The sequence below is a fragment of the Aspergillus fijiensis genome (genome assembly GCF_003184825.1).
Source record: "Aspergillus fijiensis CBS 313.89 unplaced genomic scaffold BO72scaffold_33, whole genome shotgun sequence".
In the NCBI taxonomy this organism is placed as follows: domain Eukaryota; kingdom Fungi; phylum Ascomycota; class Eurotiomycetes; order Eurotiales; family Aspergillaceae; genus Aspergillus; species Aspergillus fijiensis.
In genome coordinates, this window is record NW_024469009.1 from 278402 (window position 1) to 298602 (window position 20201).

Here is a 20201-nt window from a genome sequence, read left to right on the forward strand (position 1 = left end):
CGCTTGTGTATAGTATTATTCTTCTGTGTATAGTGTCGTGGCTTCGTGTATATCATCATCTCTCAGCTCTAGTGAACAATCGTCACCACTCATCATCATCACCAACATCATCTACTCGCACCACCATGTCCAGACTGGTAAAGCTGTCGAAACAAAGAATCACGACCCAACAGAGCAGCAGGACTATCCAGCTCCACCAACCCACCCGCATTCAAGACCGCAACCCGATCATACCGATGAATCAACCGCAGGCGATGCATCACCGCCAGCACGGTGTGAGACGCGAACTCCGTCTCAATGACCTCCTGCATGATATCCTCCGTCTCGTGATCCACACTACACATTGTTCAGCCCAGCCCCAGCACCCATAAAAAGACCTCAAGGGACAAAAGAATACATACCTGCTGGTCGCCTCGTCGAGAATCAACACACGACTCTTGCGCACCATCGCCCGCGCCAGACACAGCAGCTGCCGCTGGCCCAACGACCACGAGGTCGGCTTCATCGCCATCTCCAGCCCTCCCTCGCGCTCGATGCGCTCCCACAGCCGCAGCCGCTGCAGGGCGGCGATGATCGCCTCGTCCGCCGCGCCGCCGACCGGGTCGATGTTGAACCGCACGGTGCCCGTCATCAGGAACGGCTCCTGCGTGATCACGGTCAGATTCGCGCGGATCTCCTCCCGCGGGTAGGCGACCAGGTCGTGGCCGTCGATCCGCACGGAGCCCGCCTGGATCTCGACCATGCGCAGCAGGGCCAGGATGAGGCTCGTCTTGCCGCTGCCCGAGGGCCCGCAGATGGCTACCTTCTCGCCGGCGCGCACGGACATGCTGATGCCCCTGAGCACGGGGGTGGCGTTCTGTCTGTACACTGTGTTAGCTGTTATATGTCACAGACAGAGAAAGTGGGTGACGCACGAGTGGCTAGCCACCACATCGCGCAGCTGGATCGCCCCGGCATGCGGCCACAGCGCCGGCAGCGCGGGCAGGAGCTCCGGGTGCCGCTCCTCGGGCTCGGTGGTGGCGGCGTAGGCCTTGACGCGCGACACCGCCCCGATCGAGGTCTCCATCTGCGTCCAGTATTTGACCAGCAGCATCAGCGTCTGGTTGAAGGTCATGACGATGACCAGCGCGACGCCGACCTCGCCGGGATCGAACCGCTCCCGCAGGAAGACCACGGTCGCGACGAGGATGACGGCGAGGATCGTCACCAGGATGTCCAGCACGAAGCCCAAGCACTGCTGCACGCAGTACAGCAGGTAGACGGGCCGCTGCGAGGTGTTCAGCAGCGCCGTGCACGCCGCGTCGAACCGCGACTGCCACGCGAACGCGCGCACCGTCGCCGCCCCGCTGACCAGCTCCAGGAAGTGCGTGTACAGCGGCGCCTTGGCCTCGATGTCAAGGAACCGCAGCTGGCGCGAGGTCCGCAGGTAGAACTTCTGGGTCATGTAGACGATTGCGGCCGCGAAGGGGATCGCAGCGGCGAGGTATTTGGCGAAGATGGCTAGAATGACCAGTTTGACCAGGCAGGTGGATAGCACTGTTTCGTGGGGTTAGACTGCGGGGAGGGAGGGAGGCAATGTAGGGCTGGAAGGGTGCATGGCTTACTTGCGATTACGTTGAGTGCTTCGACGGGCAGGCGCATGTCGATCAGGTCCATGTCTTGGCTGAATCTGTGATGTGCGAGGGTGGTTAGCTCCGGAGGGAAAGGTATGCTGGTGCTGATGCTGGTTCTGACCTGTTGGTGATGCTGCCGATGTCTGCATTGTGGAAGAACTGGAAGGAGGCACGGAACGTGCTGGTTAACACATTGTCATGCAGCTTGATTGCTGAGCGGGAGATTATGGTCACGATGGTGATCCTGTTCGCATGTTAGACAGTCGGTTGTAGTCGATGTGGGATGCTGCATACCAGCAAGTGGCAACCAGCAAGATAGCTCCTGATAGTCCAAAAAAGATGTAAACTCCCAGATACATGCCCACTTTCGAGTTGGGACTCTTCTCGTTTGCCGCTGTCCACCAGTTCACCCAGACAGCTATGGACCCATGTCAGCGAAACCTCCTCGGACAATGCAGAACCCATCCTTCAACGTACTGGAAAACTCATTGCAGAAGGCCCACATGAAAGCGAACACCAGTGACAGAACGATATTCAGGCGCCCGGCCGCACGGGCGTAGTAAGCGTAGACCGCAAAGTCTCCAGTCTGGCGGCTCTGATCGTCTGTGGCGTCTTCATCGGCCGACTCGACAGCTTCTGAGTTGCTGCTGTGCTTGTCTACATGTTCAAGCTGCTCAGAGTCGCTGCTCGACTCACTCTCGCTACCAGAAACTTCCGATACTGTTACCTTGAGGTTGCGCACAAAGTCGCTACTTTGCTTCAGAGCGTCGAGTGCACCAGCTTCAACAACCCGGCCTTCACGCAGCACGACAACTGTGTCTGCAAATTGAAGAAGGAAACCTGTCCCAGTAATTGGTCAGTCCAGGTACATGTGCGCCCGTTGTCAGAAGTCCAGGTACTGTACCCGAATGCGTCGCAAGCACGACCGTCGTCTCGAATGCCCGGAACAGGCCACTGTCGCCGAACAAGCTGCGCGCAATGTTGTCCGTTGCTGTAGCGTCGATACCGCTGAAGATGTCATCCAGCAGAACAACTCGAGGTCGGGCGTACAGTGCTCGCGCCAACGCCTATCGAAACAATATCAGTGACGATGCTAGCTATCAGCAAACAATGGCTGGAAGCCACCCACAATGCGTTGTTTCTGTCCCCCACTCAGGGTCAGTCCATTGCTGACAACTGGCGTCTGATCCCGGCGTGGCAGACGCGCCATGTCTTTCTCGAGCCCGCAAGCCCTAATCACCGTCTCGTACCAGGCCGAGTCCATCAGACTCGACCCAAGGATGTTTTCACGGATGGTCTGGCTTTGCAGCCATGGAGTCTGGGCGCAGTAGGCGATGGAACCATGGCTTCTGGTTACTTTCTCGCCTGCGAGGACTGTCTCGCACAGTATACTCTCGATTAACGTCGTCTTTCCGCTACCGATCGGCCCGACTACCATGGTTATGGCGCCACGTGGGATCTTCAGGTGGATGTCCTGTAGCACGGGGGCAGTTGTTTGGCCCCAGGCGAAGCTTTGCCCGGTGAACTCGACTGCGCTCCCGTTCTGCTCTGATGCTTGCGTTTTCAGTGAGCTTAGGGGGATACCGTCGTGTTCGTGCTGTGCCTCAGACTCATCCGGCCCCGGCGACTTGCTGCAATACTCCTGGATCCGATCAAAACAACCCAGGCATTCCACCACAGATGGGACCGACTGGATGAAGGTCAAGACCGGGGTCGTCAGCAGCGAGATCAATGACAGAGAGGTAAAGGCTTTGGCAGCGAGGATGGAGTTGTTATGTTTGACGAGAGCGATGATCACATAGAGCGTGAATGTCGCCATCGGCGCCAGATTGGCAGGTGAATTCGCTGTTCAGACAAGGGGGTCTTGTCAGCATTTTCCTGCGGGGTTTCCAACATTGAGATTCGATTCGGCGACATACACAGTACCACACTCCCGATCACCAGCTTCCGAAACACCGTCGAAGCAGCCACTTCGGCATACCGCAATCCGCCAATCATTGCAGACATCCTCGGTGAGAGGCCGAGCATCTTGACCGACTTGATGTTCTCCAGCGCATACGAAGTGAATCGGATCCGGTCTTCCACTTTTTCGATCCAGACGCGTTGAGCGGTGTTGCTGGACGCTGAGAGCTTGAACGTGCAGCCAAAGAAGACTGGATTTTGTTACTATCGATGCCTGAATGTCTTTTGAACAGGGTACTGGGGATCTACTTACCCACGACCATCACCACCGGAACAACACTCGCAACTCCCAGTTGCCTGGCGAGTAAGAAAATGGCGACCGCGATGTCGATCAAGCAGGCCCACAGATCGTGGATGGAGAAGAAGCCCGACGTGATGCGCTCGACATCGGTCCCCATCAGTGTCACTCCGGTAATCTCCCCAAGGTCGACCGCCCTGGTTCGCACGGTTTGGTGGTGGACGAGGGAGATCAGTCCGGCGCGGAGACGGACGGTGAAGCGGAAGGTGTGGTAGCCGGACAGTGCTGTGAATACCTTCATCCAACAATATCAGCACCAGCATTGTGCAGGTATGTACACATGTCCTTTCAACCCATGCCGGTACGCAACTTACCGCCATGCCGGTGTACACGATCGCAAACGCTGCGATCAGCCCTTTGCCCGAGTCCAGGGCCGCGTCCCGGTTCCCGACCCATGTCACGGTCGCATCCACCAGAAAGGGCTGGCAGAAGGTGAAGCCCGTCAGCAGCAGGCGAGGAATGACCGCTGCGAGCAGTGCGCTTAGGTAGGCTCGCGTCGAGGTGCGGAGCAAGGCATACTTTGCGGTTTTGTTTTCTATCAGCCCGAGAGCATAGTCTTGTTAGAACAGACACGAAGTCCCGAGAAACAACGCAACATTACCAGTTTGCGACCAGGCATCCTGAAGCTGTTTACCCACGACCTCACTCCTCAGCTGAGGGTCGAGATCAGGCAGGTCGTGGACTGAAAGGACCTTGGAGTAGCCCTGGCGGAAGGTTCCTGCCAGCCAGGCGAAGCTCGCAAGCTTCCAGAACCCACTGAACGGCTCCGGCGTGGCGGGCCTCGCGGCTTTCTCGGCAAGAATTGATGCTTTCTCGATTGACTCCAGGATCAACGATAGAAAAGTTAGGCTGATCTCCATGGTGAAGATGGCGGCGTCTGCCGTGGCGGCGCGCATGAGCCACAGCGTCCGCACCCGGGCGATTCCCAACAGGGTACGAGTAGAGAAATAGACAATCAGCAGCGTAGAGGGCTGAATAGAGCGACAGTGGCTCAAGTAGGACATCCACATCGCACTGGCGATGGCCACCACTTCCAACACATCCGCGGCGAGCGAGGCACCGTCCGCAGGGGTTAGAGGTTGCGACTGACGGAGAGCTAAGAACGCAATTTGGACAGCAAATAGTGCCCCAAGTGTTAACTGAGCATGTTAGTATCTACTTTGCATCGTGGGAATAGTGCTAATCAACATACTAGCTTGGAAGCCAACAGGACAGACCTCTTGATGCGACGAGGCTCGTGCCAAAGCTGCCAGACCGAGATCGGAAGAAGCAACAGGCAAAGAGCCGCGGGCAGGCACGCGAACATCACATCTTCAAAATAAAGCGTGAAGTCAAACGAGCGACAAGCGACGCTGACCCGAGGGCCAAACACAGCATCGCTGGCACTCGTGCATTGTGTCGACAACGACGCCATATCGTATCGCTAGTTGTCGAGCAGCAGTGCTTGCTGACAGTGGCCAGGCCTGACCAGAGCCGTTAGGCTTTCATGGCAGAAGCCAGCAATACTTATATACTTGACTCACCTGTCATCACATCCCGCATCATGGCGAAGGATTTGTGCTTGGGCGCAGGATGGAAGGGTAAGCATCGGACTCCGATGGCGCCCGTGGCCAGTGAAAGCAGCGTCGAAGATCAATCTACTCCGAGTGGCTTGAGGATGCTTTGCTTATTCGCTGATTTTACTCCGTCCCAAGATAGGCAACCATTATCTGAACTGATAAGGCTTTGAGCCACAATGCTGTGGCTGATGCTTGTAATGCTTGACAGCATCATCTCATCTGGGCGTCACAGCCTCCACGAACCTCGTACACTACTTTGGACGGAGAGGTAAGTGATAAATCTGCCCGTCTATATAGACTCGAACTATGCTCAATTCTGACATGGTGTTGGCTTAGTGGCCTATTCATCCGACCAGAGGGAGCCGAGGGTGATACATCTCCGGCGCTCGAGTAAAATCAGAAGAGAATGTAGAGTGTGTCCACAAAACCACGGATCCTAGGCAACTTTCCTTGAGATCTGCCAACGACACCAGAAAAACTTACTAGCTAAACTAACTTCAGGGCTGCTTCAAAGCAATTACATTTTCGGTGCACTGTGAAGACCTTACCGGGATCTTGTCTTTGGGTCACTATTGAAGCCAGACAGCCGTGTTTGCTAGTGATGCTCCTCCCTGAACGCAAGCGAGGCGGAACAGGGTGATTCATATCCAATCATCACTCCATTGAAATACGCGAGTTCCGTCGAGTGCTGTTAGGAAAAGTGAACGACAGTGAGTCGCTGACCGGTTTTGAAGTCAACCCCCTCGCTGATGTTTGTAACCTTGCCCTAAGATCGGCCAGCCTTGTGTCACATTGTCTTTGTTGCTTGAATGGCTCTAGGGCTGTTCAGCTAAGTTACGCGTCGCCCGAAGGGATGGGAACATAAACAAAACAAAGGTGAACCTATTTCTCCAGCTTTTGTAGTCTTACTGCCTATTCAACCCTCTTAAAACTGCACTCAACATTCACTTGCAGCTCGCAGTCCGCCCACAATATCCTCGACTATCGATGCAGCTAGCCCCCCCCGGGTCGAGGAAAAGGAGTACCCAGATGGATGGAAGCTATTGCTACCCACCATCGGCATCTGTCTGACAATCTTCCTCGTATCCCTCGAGTAGGTACACTTCTAGTTCGCCGCTCCTGCAAGGATTGAGCTAACAATATACCCTAATAGCTTCTCCATTATGGCCACAGCGGTTCCTGCAGTCACTTCTGAGTTCCACACGGTGGAGGATGTAGGCTGGTATGGCAGTGGTACGTTTGTCCCAGCTGCTTCATACTCATGCCGAAAAACCGACACCAATCTCAGCCTACCTTCTGACTACCGCGTCCGCGCAACTCCTCGTGGGAAGTCCCTACACAATATCCAGTATCAAATGGGTCTTCCTGACATGGCTGTTGACCTTTGAGCTGGGAAGTGTCATCTGGCGTAGCGCCGAGCTCCGTCGTTCTTATTATGGGACGCGCCATTGCTGGCTGTGGGAATGCTGGGCCTCTGTCCGGTGCACTGCTCATTTTGGGTCATAGTGTACTACTCGAACGATGTCCGTTGTTTACGTGAGTAAACCCTTCAAGGTTCGAACATATCATTTACTGACCTGTGATATGGCCACAAGGGGGGGGAGGCGGGGGCACGTATGGTGTGGCCGTATTTGCCGGACCCACTGGGTGGAGTGTTCCCCGACAAACTGGTATGTGAGCTCTCTTTCAACTCTAGTCAAAGACTATGACTGAGCTGCAATTCCACCCCGTTTATGGCGATGGTGCTTCTATGTCAACCTTCCGAAAAGGGTCTGTATACTTCAAGATCGAAGTGATCTTCATACAAATCGAAGATCTTAACCATTTCTTTACACAGAATGAATTCAGACGATGGATAACCAAATCAGAATTCCATTATTTCATATTTCATAACATTGAATACAACATGACATAAATCATTTCTCCATCAAAAAAATACTTCTGTATCGTCACAGATCAGTGTCATAAGACGTTCCGCTATGCAAAATCATCTATTCATCACCGGTGTTGTGGATCTTGTTGGGCAGTGCGCGCTCGAGCTTCTCGGGGACGGCCTTCTGGATGCTCTTGGGGACAATGGAGTCTTCACCGTCGTTGAGGGCGTGAGTCTGGCGACCAGTTCCGGAGCCGGTGTCATGGAGCTGGAGTCAACATCTCAGTCATTAGTCTAGAGGGGGGAAAGACGTATGGAGAGATAGCGGCCATACCTTGTTGGGCAAGGACTCTTCTAGTCCTTGGGGAGCTTTCTGCTGGACTTTCTCGGGGACTCTGGAGCCACCGGTGGCGTGGGAGATGCCCTGTCCGTACTCGTTCTGCATGATGGAAGGATATGTGGTATGTGCTGGTTCACTGGGAAATATATGTGCAGGAATTGGTCGAACTGTTGTTGAAGATAGGCTTGGTCAAACAAGGTTTGGATTGTTCAATTGATTGTTAATGATGAAACTGAAGAAAGCCCGACTTGACGGACTTTATAGATGTGTTGTGGCTGTTGTTGCTGGCTGGGGCGTCATCATGGCTTCACCATGCTGTAACTACGATGAGTAAGAGAGCAGTCAAGGTTCGTGGCCGATCATTGGCTGATCGCAAGATGCTGAGAGGATGAATGGCAAGTGAACCAGGCTTCGTCTCAAGAAAGACCTTATTTGAGTTCACCATTGTCTCGATGATGCATGTCCACCACGCTCGTCATGGCGAGACGTGGCAGTGACCCAGCCCTTGGATTGTGTGGCACAGATCCTCAAGTACGTATCTCTGAGATCAAGGGGGCTTAGCTACACTTAGCCCCGATTATCTCCGCCTTCCCGCGACGTCCGCCGATGGTCTAGACACTGCATTGGTAGATCGTATCGATCGGCAGCCCGATCAGGAATTGTGATTCATGCATGATTCACCTAGTCGTAGAAACATTCTTCCGAGGCATGTTCCTCCCCGGTTTACAAGATTGAATGATGATATGATCCCAAGGTGCAGACTGGAATGGGTATCCACAGGCGCGTATTGTTGTATTGTAAGGGGGCCGGCCAGTATGCGTAATTTATCACCACAAATGGGTAAGTGGCGGGGCACTTGCGGTACTGGTACTGTAACCTAGTACTGTAATCGAGGGTCAGGGCAACGTCCCAAGTTCCTGGCTCCGAATCTTACCACCCCCACACGCCACTGCCAGGTTGCAAGATGCCATAGAAACAGAGCTTTGCTGCCAACTCCGGACCTAACATGTCCCCCAATGGTATGACGACGACTAGGACAAGTTCCAGCAAGATCACTCGGAAGCACTCAGGGTGCAAGTCATGCCGAAGAAGAGGCAAAAAGGTTCGTCTATTGTAATTGTGCCCCATGAGCCGTCGGTCTGATGTAGCGTCAGTGCGATGAAACCAAACCTCACTGCCGCGCCTGTGTTCGGTTATCGCTGGAGTGCAGTTACGGGGTGAATTTGACTTTCCGACACACCGATCAAGCAACCTTCCAGCGACATACGCAGGCGATTGTCGCGTCATCTGCGGCGGCAGATTCCGCCGCTGCGTCGAGAAAGGCTCATAGTGAATACGATCCGTCGGTTAAACCCCTTCTCTCGAGTGACCTCACCGCAGCTGGACTCTCCCCTTCGCTAGATCTTGGGGACGGCCTTGAGGTCCGATACCTGAGCCACTTCCAGGATCATGTATGCCATCTGCTACCGGCATTGTCAATGACGTCTGTGGGGGATATCTTCGACGCCCCCTACCTGCGTGCTGCCGCTCTCTGCATCTCAGCCTCCAGCCTATCCATGCTCAACGCACCGGTCCAGAGTCGTCACCTCGTGGATGATCATCAAATCCCTGTGTTTAGCCCCCTGGTCAATTCCCGCCATCACCGCCAAGCACGCAATCACCATGACCGCGCACTTCAACTCTGCCGCACCGCGACTGCAGGCGAAGTGGCACGCAATGCAGCCTCGATTCTGCGGGCCCTCGTTCTCCTCGCTTACTACCACCACGCCTCGACGAATCATCTCAGTTTCCGGCTAGCAGTCTGGGACACCCTGCGATTTGTCGCACAATGCCGGGAACAGATCATGCGCTCCCCGGATGGGATCGGGGCCCTGCAGATGTGGCATCGGCTCTGTGTCTCCCATCGACTGTCGAAGCCACCCTCGCTGCTCCTCGAGGGCGAGGGGATCAGCTCGTTCGGCCCGAACTGCTTTCCAGACCCCACCGATCATCTGTATCTCAGCTGTGTATTGGGGATGAGTCCAGATGACCTTATTTATGATATCTTGATCAAGTCTATGGAGATACGCTCGCGGCTGGTTGTGTTTCGCTCGGTAGCCGGCACGCACCGAATCCAGGAGTCGTCGAGAGACATCGGCCGTGTCGCGCATAGAGTGCTGAACACGATGCTAGGGAGATGCTCGCCGCCGGACGAGTATGTTGAAGCACAGGAGGGTTTTGTGCGAGGCTCCCACTTGCGGGGCTTGTTGATGGTTCAGAAGGAACGGCTAGAGGTGTGGAGGTCGCGGGTGAATGACAGGCGACCACGCTGCACTGCAGCTGTCGATACAGCTACGGAAGAACTATCGGAGTGTCCCTTGACTTCCTATGAACCGGTATATCCTAGCCATCGTGATGCGATGAATGCCGTATACTGCATTCTTTGCGAGATGATGTTCGAGGAAGCCCACGGGGCGTGCATGTCTGATAACCCGCCCATCGACCTGAACTCAGCTACCTCCAACAAGCTTGGTGATTTGGCGTACAGTGCATGCAAGGTCATTGGCAGGCTGGACCTTGGGGCATCAAGCACGGCGGATGTCTACACATTCAGTCTGGCAGAGTGCCTTCTCCAACTGGTCTTCCTATGGCGATCCGATACGCTGTTCGACTACATCCTCGGCATTGCATGGCCGGAACTTGAACGAAAGACACGAGGCTTCGAGCACTCGCACTATCCCACCCATCTCGCCAAGCGCATCATCTCGCATATCTCGCGATACTGGTCCCAAGCACGGGCGGTAACGTTAGTTTTGCCGGCCGTGCCGGAAGACATTCCAAAATCGAAGCTGCTGGACATCAACCAGCCGATTGATCTCGTGGTATGCGGACACGACGCGGATGGCACGACATGGATGGAGAAAACCCCGCTTCCATGAACTAAGAGAATCGAGGGTGCATCAAAAACGATGGTCGATGAAACTGATCAATGCCAAGACCACTGCTCTAAACCCAATCGGGGCATACTTTACGCCCGTATCACCATTACGGCGATACACACCAGTCAGACCCACATCCAGCGAGCAAGCATACAAGCCGGCCCAGGAAGTAACTTATCACCGTCTATATAACCGACTTCACGGCCACCATCCAGGAGTCAAGGCACACTTTTTCTCATCATTTCATAACCCCTGACATTCAATCCAGCCACCATGATGCGCGCTACCTGGACCCAGCTTCTGTCCGATACCTCTACCTCAATCCAGAGGTCATCGCAGACCCTCACCATCCTAGGCGACCACGCCTACATCTACGGCGGCGAGCTGCGGCCCCGCGAACCCGTCGACTCAACCGTATACCGTCTCGCTGTGAGCCCCAGTAGGCCGCTCCCACTCATATATCAACTCAGCAAGCTATACAGTACCCGAACTAACCCCAACCAGCACCCCCAACAATTCCAACCCCAACCCCAACCCCAACCTCCACCGCGCACCCACAACCACAACCCCGAGTGGGCACCGCCTCAACCGCCCTCGCCAACAAACTCTACATCTTCTCGGGCCGCGGCGGCGCCGCCATGGCCCCGCTCGAAGAGCGCGGCGCCCTCTGGGTCTTCGACTCCACCGACAGCGTCTGGACGCAGCTGACCCCCTCCGACCCGGCCGCCCCCTTCCCCGTCGGCCGAAGCTACCACGCCCTAACCACCAACGGCACAGACACCATCTACCTGCACGCCGGCTGTCCGGCCGCCGGCCGCCTCCGCGACCTCTGGGCCTTCGACCTGACCACCCGCCGCTGGCGCGAGTGCGCCCCGGCCCCCGGCCCGGCGCGCGGGGGCGCCTCGCTCGCCTTCGCGGACGGGAAGGTGTACCGGATGAATGGGTTCGATGGGACGCGCGAGCAAGGCGGGGCGGTGGATGTCTATGATCCCGTCGCGGATGTGTGGAGCACGGTTGGGTTTGTGGCGGATGGGGTGGTCGGGCCCGGGGCCAGGAGTGTGGGGTGCTTGCTTGCTGCTAGGACGGGGCTGGGGCGGTGGGTTCTGGTGACCATGTTCGGGGAGTGTGATCCCAGTTCTCTGGGCCATCAGGGAGCTGGGATGATGTTGGGGGATGTTTGGGTTTTTGATCTGGAAGAGGGGAAGTGGGTGCTTGTTCAGGGGGAGGGGGAGGGGGACGGAGACAGGCCGGTGGCGAGGGGGTGGTTTGCTGCGGATGTGCTTGAGGGGGGTGGGTCAGGTGTAAGTGTGGTTGTTCATGGGGGGTTGGCTGAGTCGAATGAGCGGTTGGGCGATGTGTGGCGGTTGGACTTGGACTTGGACTTTGAGGGGTTGGCTTGAGTGGTGTATTGGAGCTTACGTCGTTATAAACAGGCGGTGATATGAGAAACTATGTGGACATAGATTGAGATAGTGTAGCCTGACAACGTATGACCGTGCATTAAGTCAACCCCAAGCCCCATATTCAACCTCTCAACCAGACCAACCCTACAAAACAGCCCCAACCCTATCCGGCCAACAATCCGCGACTTCCCCGCCCTCCAGCACCGAAACAACCACCGACCCTTCCCCGCGCAACGGATTTCCCTCCCAAACCACAAAGTCCCCCACATACGCCTTTCCCTCCTCCTCCCCCTCTTCCTCCCCCCTCGCAATTCGCGTCGGGTGAAGCCCCAGAATCTCCTCCAGATTCGTCGACACTAGCGCGATCGCCTCCCCATCCGTCAACCCCGCCTGCTTCCCGGCCACCCGGGCATGCTGGGCCAGCGCATGGACCCCCGAGTCGCCCACGAGGGCCAGCCCGAGCTGCACGCCGGCGTCGAGGAGCGTCTTCGCGGCACTTTCGGTCAGTGGGGGCCCCACGGGGATGTCCTTCTTCTCCCAGCGGTCCGGGGCGCCGCGGTTGCCCGTGAGGATGACGGGAATGGCTGCTTCGGCGAGGTGGTGGGCGACCTGTGGTGTTGTCAGGTCGTGGGGTCGTTTATGTGGGGAGCGTTGAAATTGCGTGGAAGGATGGAGGGAGGAAGGGAGGGAGAGGGTCTTACCAGAGGGGCACCGTGGCCGCCGTAGAGAACCAGATTGACGCGGGGGAAGTCTGTCTTGATGCGCACGAGCTGCGCGATGTCGTCCTTGTCCGGGTTAGCTGCACCCTCGTCACTCATTTTGGGGGGGGGATATCTGGGAGCAACATACCTGGTGGAAAGCATGCACAACCACCGGAAGAGACCCGTTCGCCGCTCGCGCGAATATCCCCGAGCTGTCGCTGCCTCCCTGCTCCAACACCTGCCGCAGCCGTTCGATCCCCGACAGAACGGTGGGGGTGTTGTCGTCTACCAGGATGCACGCGGTAAGCTATCTATCGTTTTTGACAAGATGGACAATGTTGGAGGTAGCAACTCACTTCTCGCCGACTGGCCCACCGTGAAGTGCAGCGCCACGTCGTCCTTCCAGATCCCCCCGTCCAGGATTGTCGCCTGCTCGTGGGTCCGGAGCCCCACACTTACCCCTTGTATGATGCCCGCGCTCAGCGGCGGGGTCACGGCCTTGGTCACGCCGCCGATCTGCGCCCGGCCGAAGGCGCGCCCGCCCAGATGCACGCCGTACTTGGCGAAATGCACGCTCTTCTGCTCGTTCAGCGGGTCGGCCGCGCCCTTGACGTCCTTGCCGGCGCCGGTGGAGGGCTCGGAGGCAATGTCCTCGATGCCCAACTTGTTGCCGAAGGCGACGAGGCCGGGCGTGATGTATCCGTTCCGGAGATCGATCTGCGTGAGGGATTCACTGGTGGTCTGCGCGAGACAGGTTGACTTGGTATCGAGGCAGGTGATCTGGCCGTTTGTGAGCAGGAGGACTCTGTCGTGCGCTGCTTCTGTGTGGGGATTTGTGGTCGAGTTGAGGAGGACGTGCTGGATGCCGGTGAAGAGGATGTTCGCGTGGGACGCTTGATCGCGCACGGGTGCGCATACGCGGTCCCGCTCGGCTGTGGCGACGGAGGATCGCACGGCTGGTGCGGCTTGTGCCGCGACCTCGTTGTCTTGGATTGATAGTAAGGTGGGCGATTCGAGCACGGCGCGACCGTCGATGAACACCTCGACTGGAGTGGCGCCCACTTGCAGCGGATGGTCATCCCAGACCACGAGATCGGCGTCGTAGCCAGGGCGAGCGTAGCCGATGCGGTGGTCTTGCTGGATGGAGCGAGCCGGGATCGAGGTCACTGATTGCAGGGCCTTTTCCTCGGATAGGCCGAACGAGTGGGCGATTGCTGCCTGGTCGCTATGCAGATGTCAGCGAGAACTTAGGGTTGGGGCAAATGCCTGTGCGCCACTCACAGGAGGTACTTCGCGTAATTGCCTTCTCCTGTGTGATCCTAGACACCCAGATTAATGAGCCATGGCCACTGAGAGATAGACACCAGGACTCACCGATTTCAGGGCCACGCGGAGACCGTGCTCGTCCAGAATCTTGGGCCCTCGCAGATTCGACTCGTAGGCCTCGGCCTTGTACAGGCCGTTGTCGGCGAACGTGGCAATAGTGATGTTTCTGCGAGCCCACTTGAGTTAGCCCTTCGATCTGTGACATAGAGATTAAAGGTGATGCAACGCACTCTTCGAGATGTTTGAGGAATTCCGGCACCTGCCATGCCGACAACGCGTGATGGAACGCCCGAGGATGCACTCCGAACTCATGCAGCACGGCAAGCATGCGCTCCAGATCGTCGGGCGTATAGCAGTGCACATACAGATTGAGCTCTCCGCGCAGCAACGCCACCAGCGTCTCGAGCTTGAATTCTTCCGGTCGCTTGCCCTGTCGGTCGATAAAATTAGCGATCTGCTGACTCTGCCCCACTCTGCTCTCCTCGATCTGGAATGCCGCCTGGCACCATTCGGTCTGGCGGTCGTGCAGCTCTCGTGCTTTGTTGAGTTCTTCGCGCAGCAACCAGGCGAGACCGAGGCGGGTGTGTCCGTAGAACCGTCGGGGGTTCTCCCCGCACGCCATCTTGAGATACCGCTGGCGCTGCGCCTCGGGAATACCATGGTCGAGGAGCAACTCTTCGATGACCGGCTCGCCGTCTGGGCCGGGTCGGAGAAGATTCTTGACCAGATAGGCTTCGCCGCCGATAACATTTGCCGATCCCGGGGGGATCAGCGACGAGGTCACGCCCCCCGAAGCGATGATCTTGATGGCTGGGTCGTCCGGGTTGAACCCATCCACGGCACGAACGAAGGAGGTCAGCGGGCCCAGGAGCGGGCTCTCGTTGACATCCTTGGTGGCCGGGAGCTGCGGGAAGGAGAGCAGCAAGTGATGCGAGTGCATGTCTACCAGGCCCGGGGTGACGAATGAGCCGTGCACGTCGATCACCTGGGCGTTGGCTGGCAAAGGGGTGTGTTGCGAAGTTGGGAGCACCGAGCGGATCACTCCGGCGTCGAATATGATATCCACCCGGTCGTCGAGGGTGGATTCCCCGTCGAAGAGCGTCGCATTCTGGATGACGATGGCTTCTTTCTGGCCTGCGACGGGGTTCCAGCGGGGATTGGCCCTGCTTGCTGATGCGACAGGCTCTCGCAGGCCTCGATCATGCACATCGTGGCATTTCTGAAGTCCTTCGTAGAATTCTCGTTTGGTCGCTGCAGAGGTGGTCGGAGTGAGTAGATCTGCAGGGGACCTGACGGAGACCAGCAGCAGAGTTGCGACCAACGCAACACCTCCAATGGATCGCCGCCAGCGTCTCAGAAATCGGCGACGTGGTGCACGAGCTGGCTCGTGGATTCCTGGGCCGGGATAGCGCAGGTGACTGCCCTTGGATGTCATGATGCGGTTTCACAGATGGTGGAGAATTCGACCCCCTTGATTGCGGTGGGAGTGTAGGGCGGGGACTGGTTATAAGACTGCCCGCACTGCTGGCGTGACTGTGGGTCGAAAGTGCGTTATCAGTCGGTGAACTGGCTTTAGCCCTTCCTGCACATGTTCTATTTGCAATAGTGCAGGTATGTAGTGAGCATTATCTTCTACCTCGTCTACTTTGATGAACGCAAAAACAAAAGATTTTCAAGATAGGTGTTACATGTCACTTCCAGTCGATCACCAGACTGGCTGACTCATTGTTTACATGCAGACAGTCACGTGAATGGAACTCCGACGGTGGCCGATAAGCCCTCCGATAAGACTCGATTGAGCACGCCTGCTCGAAGCGCCCGTACGCTTCAGAGTCCCCTTCGGGGGAAATCAACCTCGCCCCAGAGGTGTATCGTCTATCCCGACAAATGAGAATCAGACTACATACACGATAATTAGGCAAGAAGAACGACTCTCCGGGCGAGATACTTGCAAATTGCTCGACTCTCGAAAATCTGGAACTCCCCGTCTTCCAGCACAGGCACTTTGCCGAACGGTTGCATCTTCTTGTATACTGTGGTCTTGTGTTTCCCCTGGGCGATATCGACACGGATTAACGAATGGCAGAGCGTGACCAGGACGCGGGCGATTGACATGGCCGATCCGTAGAGTTTGAGAGCCATATTAGCCTCGATTCGCCAGCTTGTGAGTCTGGATTCGACTGTAAATTCTCACCAATCGGAGGCCGTTGAGGTGGCAACGCTATCCAACTCTCATATACCATCTCTATACGCATCGTCATGTCTATACCCGCTGTTCTCTCGTGAAAGTCCCTGATTACTCATGCTCGGCTGAGGGAACTTGGCATACCACATTCCCCGCAGAGGCCTTCGAAACCTCAGGCCGTTGTTAGGCCATCGGTCTCCCTATTCCAATCCTACTGCAGTCCTGCATCAACACCAAGCACAGAAGTGTGAGTACTTTCAAAGAAACATAAGAGAACCCGAATAGCACAGAAGAGGTCAAAATCACGAAACTGGTACTTGATCTATCCCAAGGAGCAAGAAAGGTCTTTCCTCAACGAAAAGGGCAGTATTCCCAGCACTCAAGCTTCGCTCTTAATCAACCTTCTGCTATCACATCTCATCACTAATAGCATACTACTAAGTGATTGGGATTGTGACTGAGATGAGCCTGCAACTTCTGTACCTCTACGATGAACCAGCCCCCCTTCCCACAGAGAACCCATTCTGTGCGGATGGTCGAAACCAATATGGATCCTTGGCTCACGCAGGCTCGGTGCGAAGGATCGCCGCCACGGACGCGATCCGGGGTCCCATCAGACTTTACGGAGGGAGAGAGGAGGGGAGGGGGGATGGGGCAAGGGGGATCCCTCTACGAATCTACTGTAGTTATCGGTTTGTCTGATGGAGGGTGGGTTGGGTTCTACTCAAAGCCGACCATTCCAGGTTTTATATTATACCGGACTATCCGGCCGAAAGGTCCTTCCGTGATCTGGCGTGTAGGTTGAAACGTGAGCGGTATCACGGACCATCAGTTTGAGGAAGCTAGGGCGCTGCGTGACCTTTTGCGTGTGGGTGCTCTGAAGGGTTGGGAGAGTGCGTAGATTAAATAAATGTATAGTCTTGAAACGGGGGGCATCAGAAATAGGTAGGAAAGGCAAAGAGAGGAGTTGACCTTTGTCTTTTGGAGGGGGGGTAGTATGAAGTTATATGAATGTGTAAAAGTGGTGGGTGGCCCATGGGTCTGCAGGAATCTTCAGTTGCGATGATCAAGGCTGAAATTGGTGCACGTCCTAGGGCTGATTGGTACATTTGATACGGATCCTCCTACGACGCTCGGTGAGTTCTCAGGTTGACAGTCCGAGTCCCGGGGAAAAGTGGGTGTCTTCCGCGGTTCAGACGTCCATGCTCTGGCAGTCAACAAGCGAGTGGTTCTCTGCGCAAAGGAGGAGTTACTGCACCAGTCCGATTCGGGGGGGATCGGACGCACACTTCTTACTGCGCCGATGAGAGGCCCATGCCAAAAACAAGATATCTACGAGTTTTGAGTTCAGAACACACCGAGGCTGGAACCTGCCTGCAGATCTCAAACTCATGTTCGACGTGATCACAATAGACGCGCCAAGTGCGCGATGGCCAGGAAATTGCTGGTTATCTCCTCGGGACCTGACAGGAAGGTGGTAACGAAGAGGTCACGCACATCAGGGCAGGCAGCATGCCCCTTTTCCCGAATGTCTTGGCCCGTGGGAACGGTTGCAGTTGCGTGATTATTGGGGTGCATCTGAACCTTGTTGAGTTGGGGTCGCTGACATCTGTCGAATGGAAGGTGTATAGCGCGGGTGGAAACAGTTGGAAACAGGACAGGGAGAGTCTTTTCTGATGTGTATACTCTGCTTGTGCAGTCTCCAGTCACAGCAGATTAATGGCTGAACGATTCTCGGTCTAAAGTGAGATCAGTCAACCTCGGCGCGGTAGATCAGCATTGGCGACCTAGACCCATGATTCGACTCAGCGCCTCTCTCCAATGGATCATCGCACCTCTAGCATAGGTTTGACTGACTGCAATGCTCGTGACCTCAGTCAAATGGCATGATAGTGTGGATATATGAACCTCCAGGTGCGAGCCAGAGTGCTCCCACCGCTTGGGTACCGCCTACTTGGGTCGAGCTTGACCTGGAACCTGCAAACCCGCAACCGCGGGGAGGAGTCGGAGTCATGACATAAGTTTAGCTCGGTCCCAAACCCTCGAGCAATAGCTATCACTCCACAATCACGAATCACGGCTCGTGGCGGCTGCGTTCTTTGTCTGTCTCTCGCTTGGCGTAGCCCACATCGGGAAAGCCCGAGCCAAAGTTAGGGCGGCTGAACTTTCGCTATGGCCCCCCCGAGCCGTGGTTTCGAGGTTGAGCTGGTAGGAAAAAGACAACTCCGAGTCAGACAAAGGTCAGAGGACAGTGGGTTAGAGCAATTGGCTTTCGTTATTTGATGTACATCAGATTCTTGTGCGTGGTGGCTTGGATGGCTTGGACTCGTCTTCTGTTCTTCCCCGGGTTAGGGGGTGGTTCGAGGGGGGTCTCGAGCGGCTGTCCATCTCCGCAGCTGAGCGACCGAAAGAGGGAAAAGCTCGAGCTCGCGAGCTCATGATCTCAAATTCTTTGTTTGGCACTGAAGGAGCTATGGCCTGGAACCGAAGTTGTCAGAGCTTCGGTAAACCCGCTTGCACCGAACTCCTGAAGTACTGTACAGCCCTTACTACTGTAGCCATAATATCGGGTTGAGCACAGTTCCCACCGAAACTGCGCAGATCATATTCACTGGGACTAGTATATATGATATTTTCATAGGATTCCTGTCCATCGCACACTCCCTAATGTTGCTTCAAAGCTTCACTTGTAACCTCACTCTTCCAGCAGCATGTGGCCTCTCTCTTTTTAATTGAATGGCAACACAACAATGGTCTTCACTCTTGGTCCCCCCCTCTCCGTCATTTTGCAGTGCGTCGTCGCCGCGATGGCGGGAGCGGTAATGGGTACTCGGCTGTGGCTGCGCAAGCATCGAGGTCAGCCCTTCGACATTAGTGACTACGTGACCATGCTGTGCATGTTCTCTCTACTGGTGACTACGACCATGGTCTCGGTGGTTGGACAGTTCAATGTGTCGGGGGTACTTAAGAAGCCGGGCGGGCCAACCCCTCATGACCTTGCCATCGCCAGAAGAATCACGCATGTGTATGTCGGGTATACATACGGGTATTTCATCTAGTATGCCTTCCCCCACAAGCACCTTCTAGATATACCTCTCTGACCTGTGTGCCCGCCTTTAGTTTCTGGGGTCAGAAAGCAGTCGTGCTTCTCTTCATCCAACGTGTCTGGGGTGGTCTTCCGTGGCCTCGCATCTGGATTCTCGTGGCCTGGGGCTGGCTCACGCTGACCTTTGCCTTTGCGGTCGTCGGCTGGAGCGTGTCCTGCGTCGGGCCAGTGCATAATATCCTCCTGACGGGACACCCGCCGGGTGAGTGTAGAAGATAGATTGCCTACCTTCGACCCTCCCCTTCTTCCCCACAGGGCTAGATCCTAACAACGAATTCGAACGCAGTGCATTGCCTCAACGCCAAAGGATCATTATACTCCTATGTTGTGCAAAACACCTCCAGCGACGTGATCCTCATCATACTCCCGATCCCCTGGGTAGTCCAGGTCCACCGACCCTGGCGCCAGTGCGTTCATTATCTCCATATCCCACTCTCAGTCCTCAGTCTGACCCCGATCGCAGACGCCTCCTTCTGATCGGACTCTTCTCCATCGGCATTCTAGTGGCCGCGGCGAGTCTCTCGCGCGCCTTCTTCACCACCACCAATCCCAGCATCAACATCATCATTACCCTCTTCGAGGTGCTCCTCTCGGCGCTGGCCGCCAATCTCCCGACCATGTACACTCTGCGGCGACGCAAGCCGCGAGCCCCCTCGGATCCCGAGTGCAGGATGCCACCGCACCCGTCTCGGCACCGTCCCCGGCCTCCCGTCCTCACCGATACACAGATCATGGCCGACTCCACCGAGACGGACACGGACACCCAGTCCGAGCGCCGGACGCGCGTGTCGAGCCAGGCCAGCACGGAGCCATTGGTTCGACGCGAGTTGTATACATAGATCTTGGTCCCGGCCTCTGTATGGAGGTATGATTTGCTTTAGTGGCCAGGGCTAGACTCAGAGGGTGGTAGGCGTCCC

The 20201-nt window shown here is 56.1% G+C and overlaps 7 protein-coding genes across 7 annotated transcripts; 4 read left to right on the top strand and 3 right to left on the bottom strand.

The window, feature by feature from the left end:
* Positions 1–107: 107 nt before the first annotated feature.
* Positions 108–5287, bottom strand: BO72DRAFT_469727 (putative ABC multidrug transporter; the record flags this gene model as incomplete). Its single annotated transcript, XM_040946976.1, has 14 exons — positions 108–336; positions 378–860; positions 915–1536; positions 1605–1669; positions 1735–1857; positions 1908–2031; positions 2091–2453; positions 2518–2680; positions 2743–3458; positions 3533–3766; positions 3829–4108; positions 4188–4408; positions 4475–5012; positions 5066–5287. 14 exons carry the CDS (start codon positions 5285–5287, stop codon positions 108–110), a joined length of 4383 nt encoding a protein of 1460 aa, XP_040799964.1.
* Positions 5288–5416: 129 nt separating this feature from the next.
* On the top strand, positions 5417–7201 carry BO72DRAFT_487183 (uncharacterized protein; the record flags this gene model as incomplete). Its single annotated transcript, XM_040947968.1, has 5 exons — positions 5417–5453; positions 5641–5700; positions 6387–6525; positions 6586–6968; positions 7028–7201. 4 exons carry the CDS (start codon positions 5417–5419, stop codon positions 6818–6820), a joined length of 471 nt encoding a protein of 156 aa, XP_040799965.1. The 3' UTR covers positions 6821–6968; positions 7028–7201.
* Positions 7202–7297: 96 nt separating this feature from the next.
* On the bottom strand, positions 7298–8153 carry BO72DRAFT_432159 (uncharacterized protein). The gene is made up of 2 exons (XM_040943165.1): positions 7640–8153; positions 7298–7573 (listed from the first exon to the last, which is right to left on the bottom strand). Exons 1-2 carry the CDS (start codon positions 7748–7750, stop codon positions 7424–7426), a joined length of 261 nt encoding a protein of 86 aa, XP_040799966.1. The 5' UTR covers positions 7751–8153; the 3' UTR covers positions 7298–7423.
* Positions 8154–8651: 498 nt separating this feature from the next.
* On the top strand, positions 8652–10563 carry BO72DRAFT_469729 (Zn(II)2Cys6 transcription factor domain-containing protein; the record flags this gene model as incomplete). Its single annotated transcript, XM_040946977.1, has 2 exons — positions 8652–8747; positions 8800–10563. The coding sequence occupies 2 exons, from the start codon at positions 8652–8654 to the stop codon at positions 10561–10563; spliced, it is 1860 nt and encodes a 619-aa protein (XP_040799967.1).
* Positions 10564–10836: 273 nt separating this feature from the next.
* On the top strand, positions 10837–12062 carry BO72DRAFT_528983 (Kelch repeat protein; the record flags this gene model as incomplete). Its single annotated transcript, XM_040950214.1, has 2 exons — positions 10837–11002; positions 11068–12062. 2 exons carry the CDS (start codon positions 10837–10839, stop codon positions 11961–11963), a joined length of 1062 nt encoding a protein of 353 aa, XP_040799968.1. The 3' UTR covers positions 11964–12062.
* Positions 12063–12110: 48 nt separating this feature from the next.
* BO72DRAFT_487185 (amidohydrolase) lies at positions 12111–15659 on the bottom strand (the record flags this gene model as incomplete). Its single annotated transcript, XM_040947969.1, has 7 exons — positions 14224–15659; positions 14042–14159; positions 13949–13986; positions 13024–13892; positions 12816–12952; positions 12668–12751; positions 12111–12575 (listed from the first exon to the last, which is right to left on the bottom strand). Exons 1-7 carry the CDS (start codon positions 15426–15428, stop codon positions 12111–12113), a joined length of 2916 nt encoding a protein of 971 aa, XP_040799969.1. The 5' UTR covers positions 15429–15659.
* Positions 15660–18928: 3269 nt separating this feature from the next.
* On the top strand, positions 18929–20123 carry BO72DRAFT_497687 (uncharacterized protein; the record flags this gene model as incomplete). Its single annotated transcript, XM_040948715.1, has 4 exons — positions 18929–19236; positions 19299–19486; positions 19571–19691; positions 19748–20123. The coding sequence occupies 4 exons, from the start codon at positions 18929–18931 to the stop codon at positions 20121–20123; spliced, it is 993 nt and encodes a 330-aa protein (XP_040799970.1).
* Between the last annotated feature and the right edge of the window lie 78 nt (positions 20124–20201).

Excerpts from the sequence above, each read along its gene's own strand:
- BO72DRAFT_432159 (XM_040943165.1), bottom strand. The coding sequence starts at position 7,750 with ATGCAGAACGAGTACGGACAGGGCATCTCCCACGCCACCGGTGGCTCC. Across the intron at positions 7,574-7,639 it reads AAGAGTCCTTGCCCAACAAG|CTCCATGACACCGGCTCCGG; the intron begins GTATGGCCGCTA and ends TGTTGACTCCAG.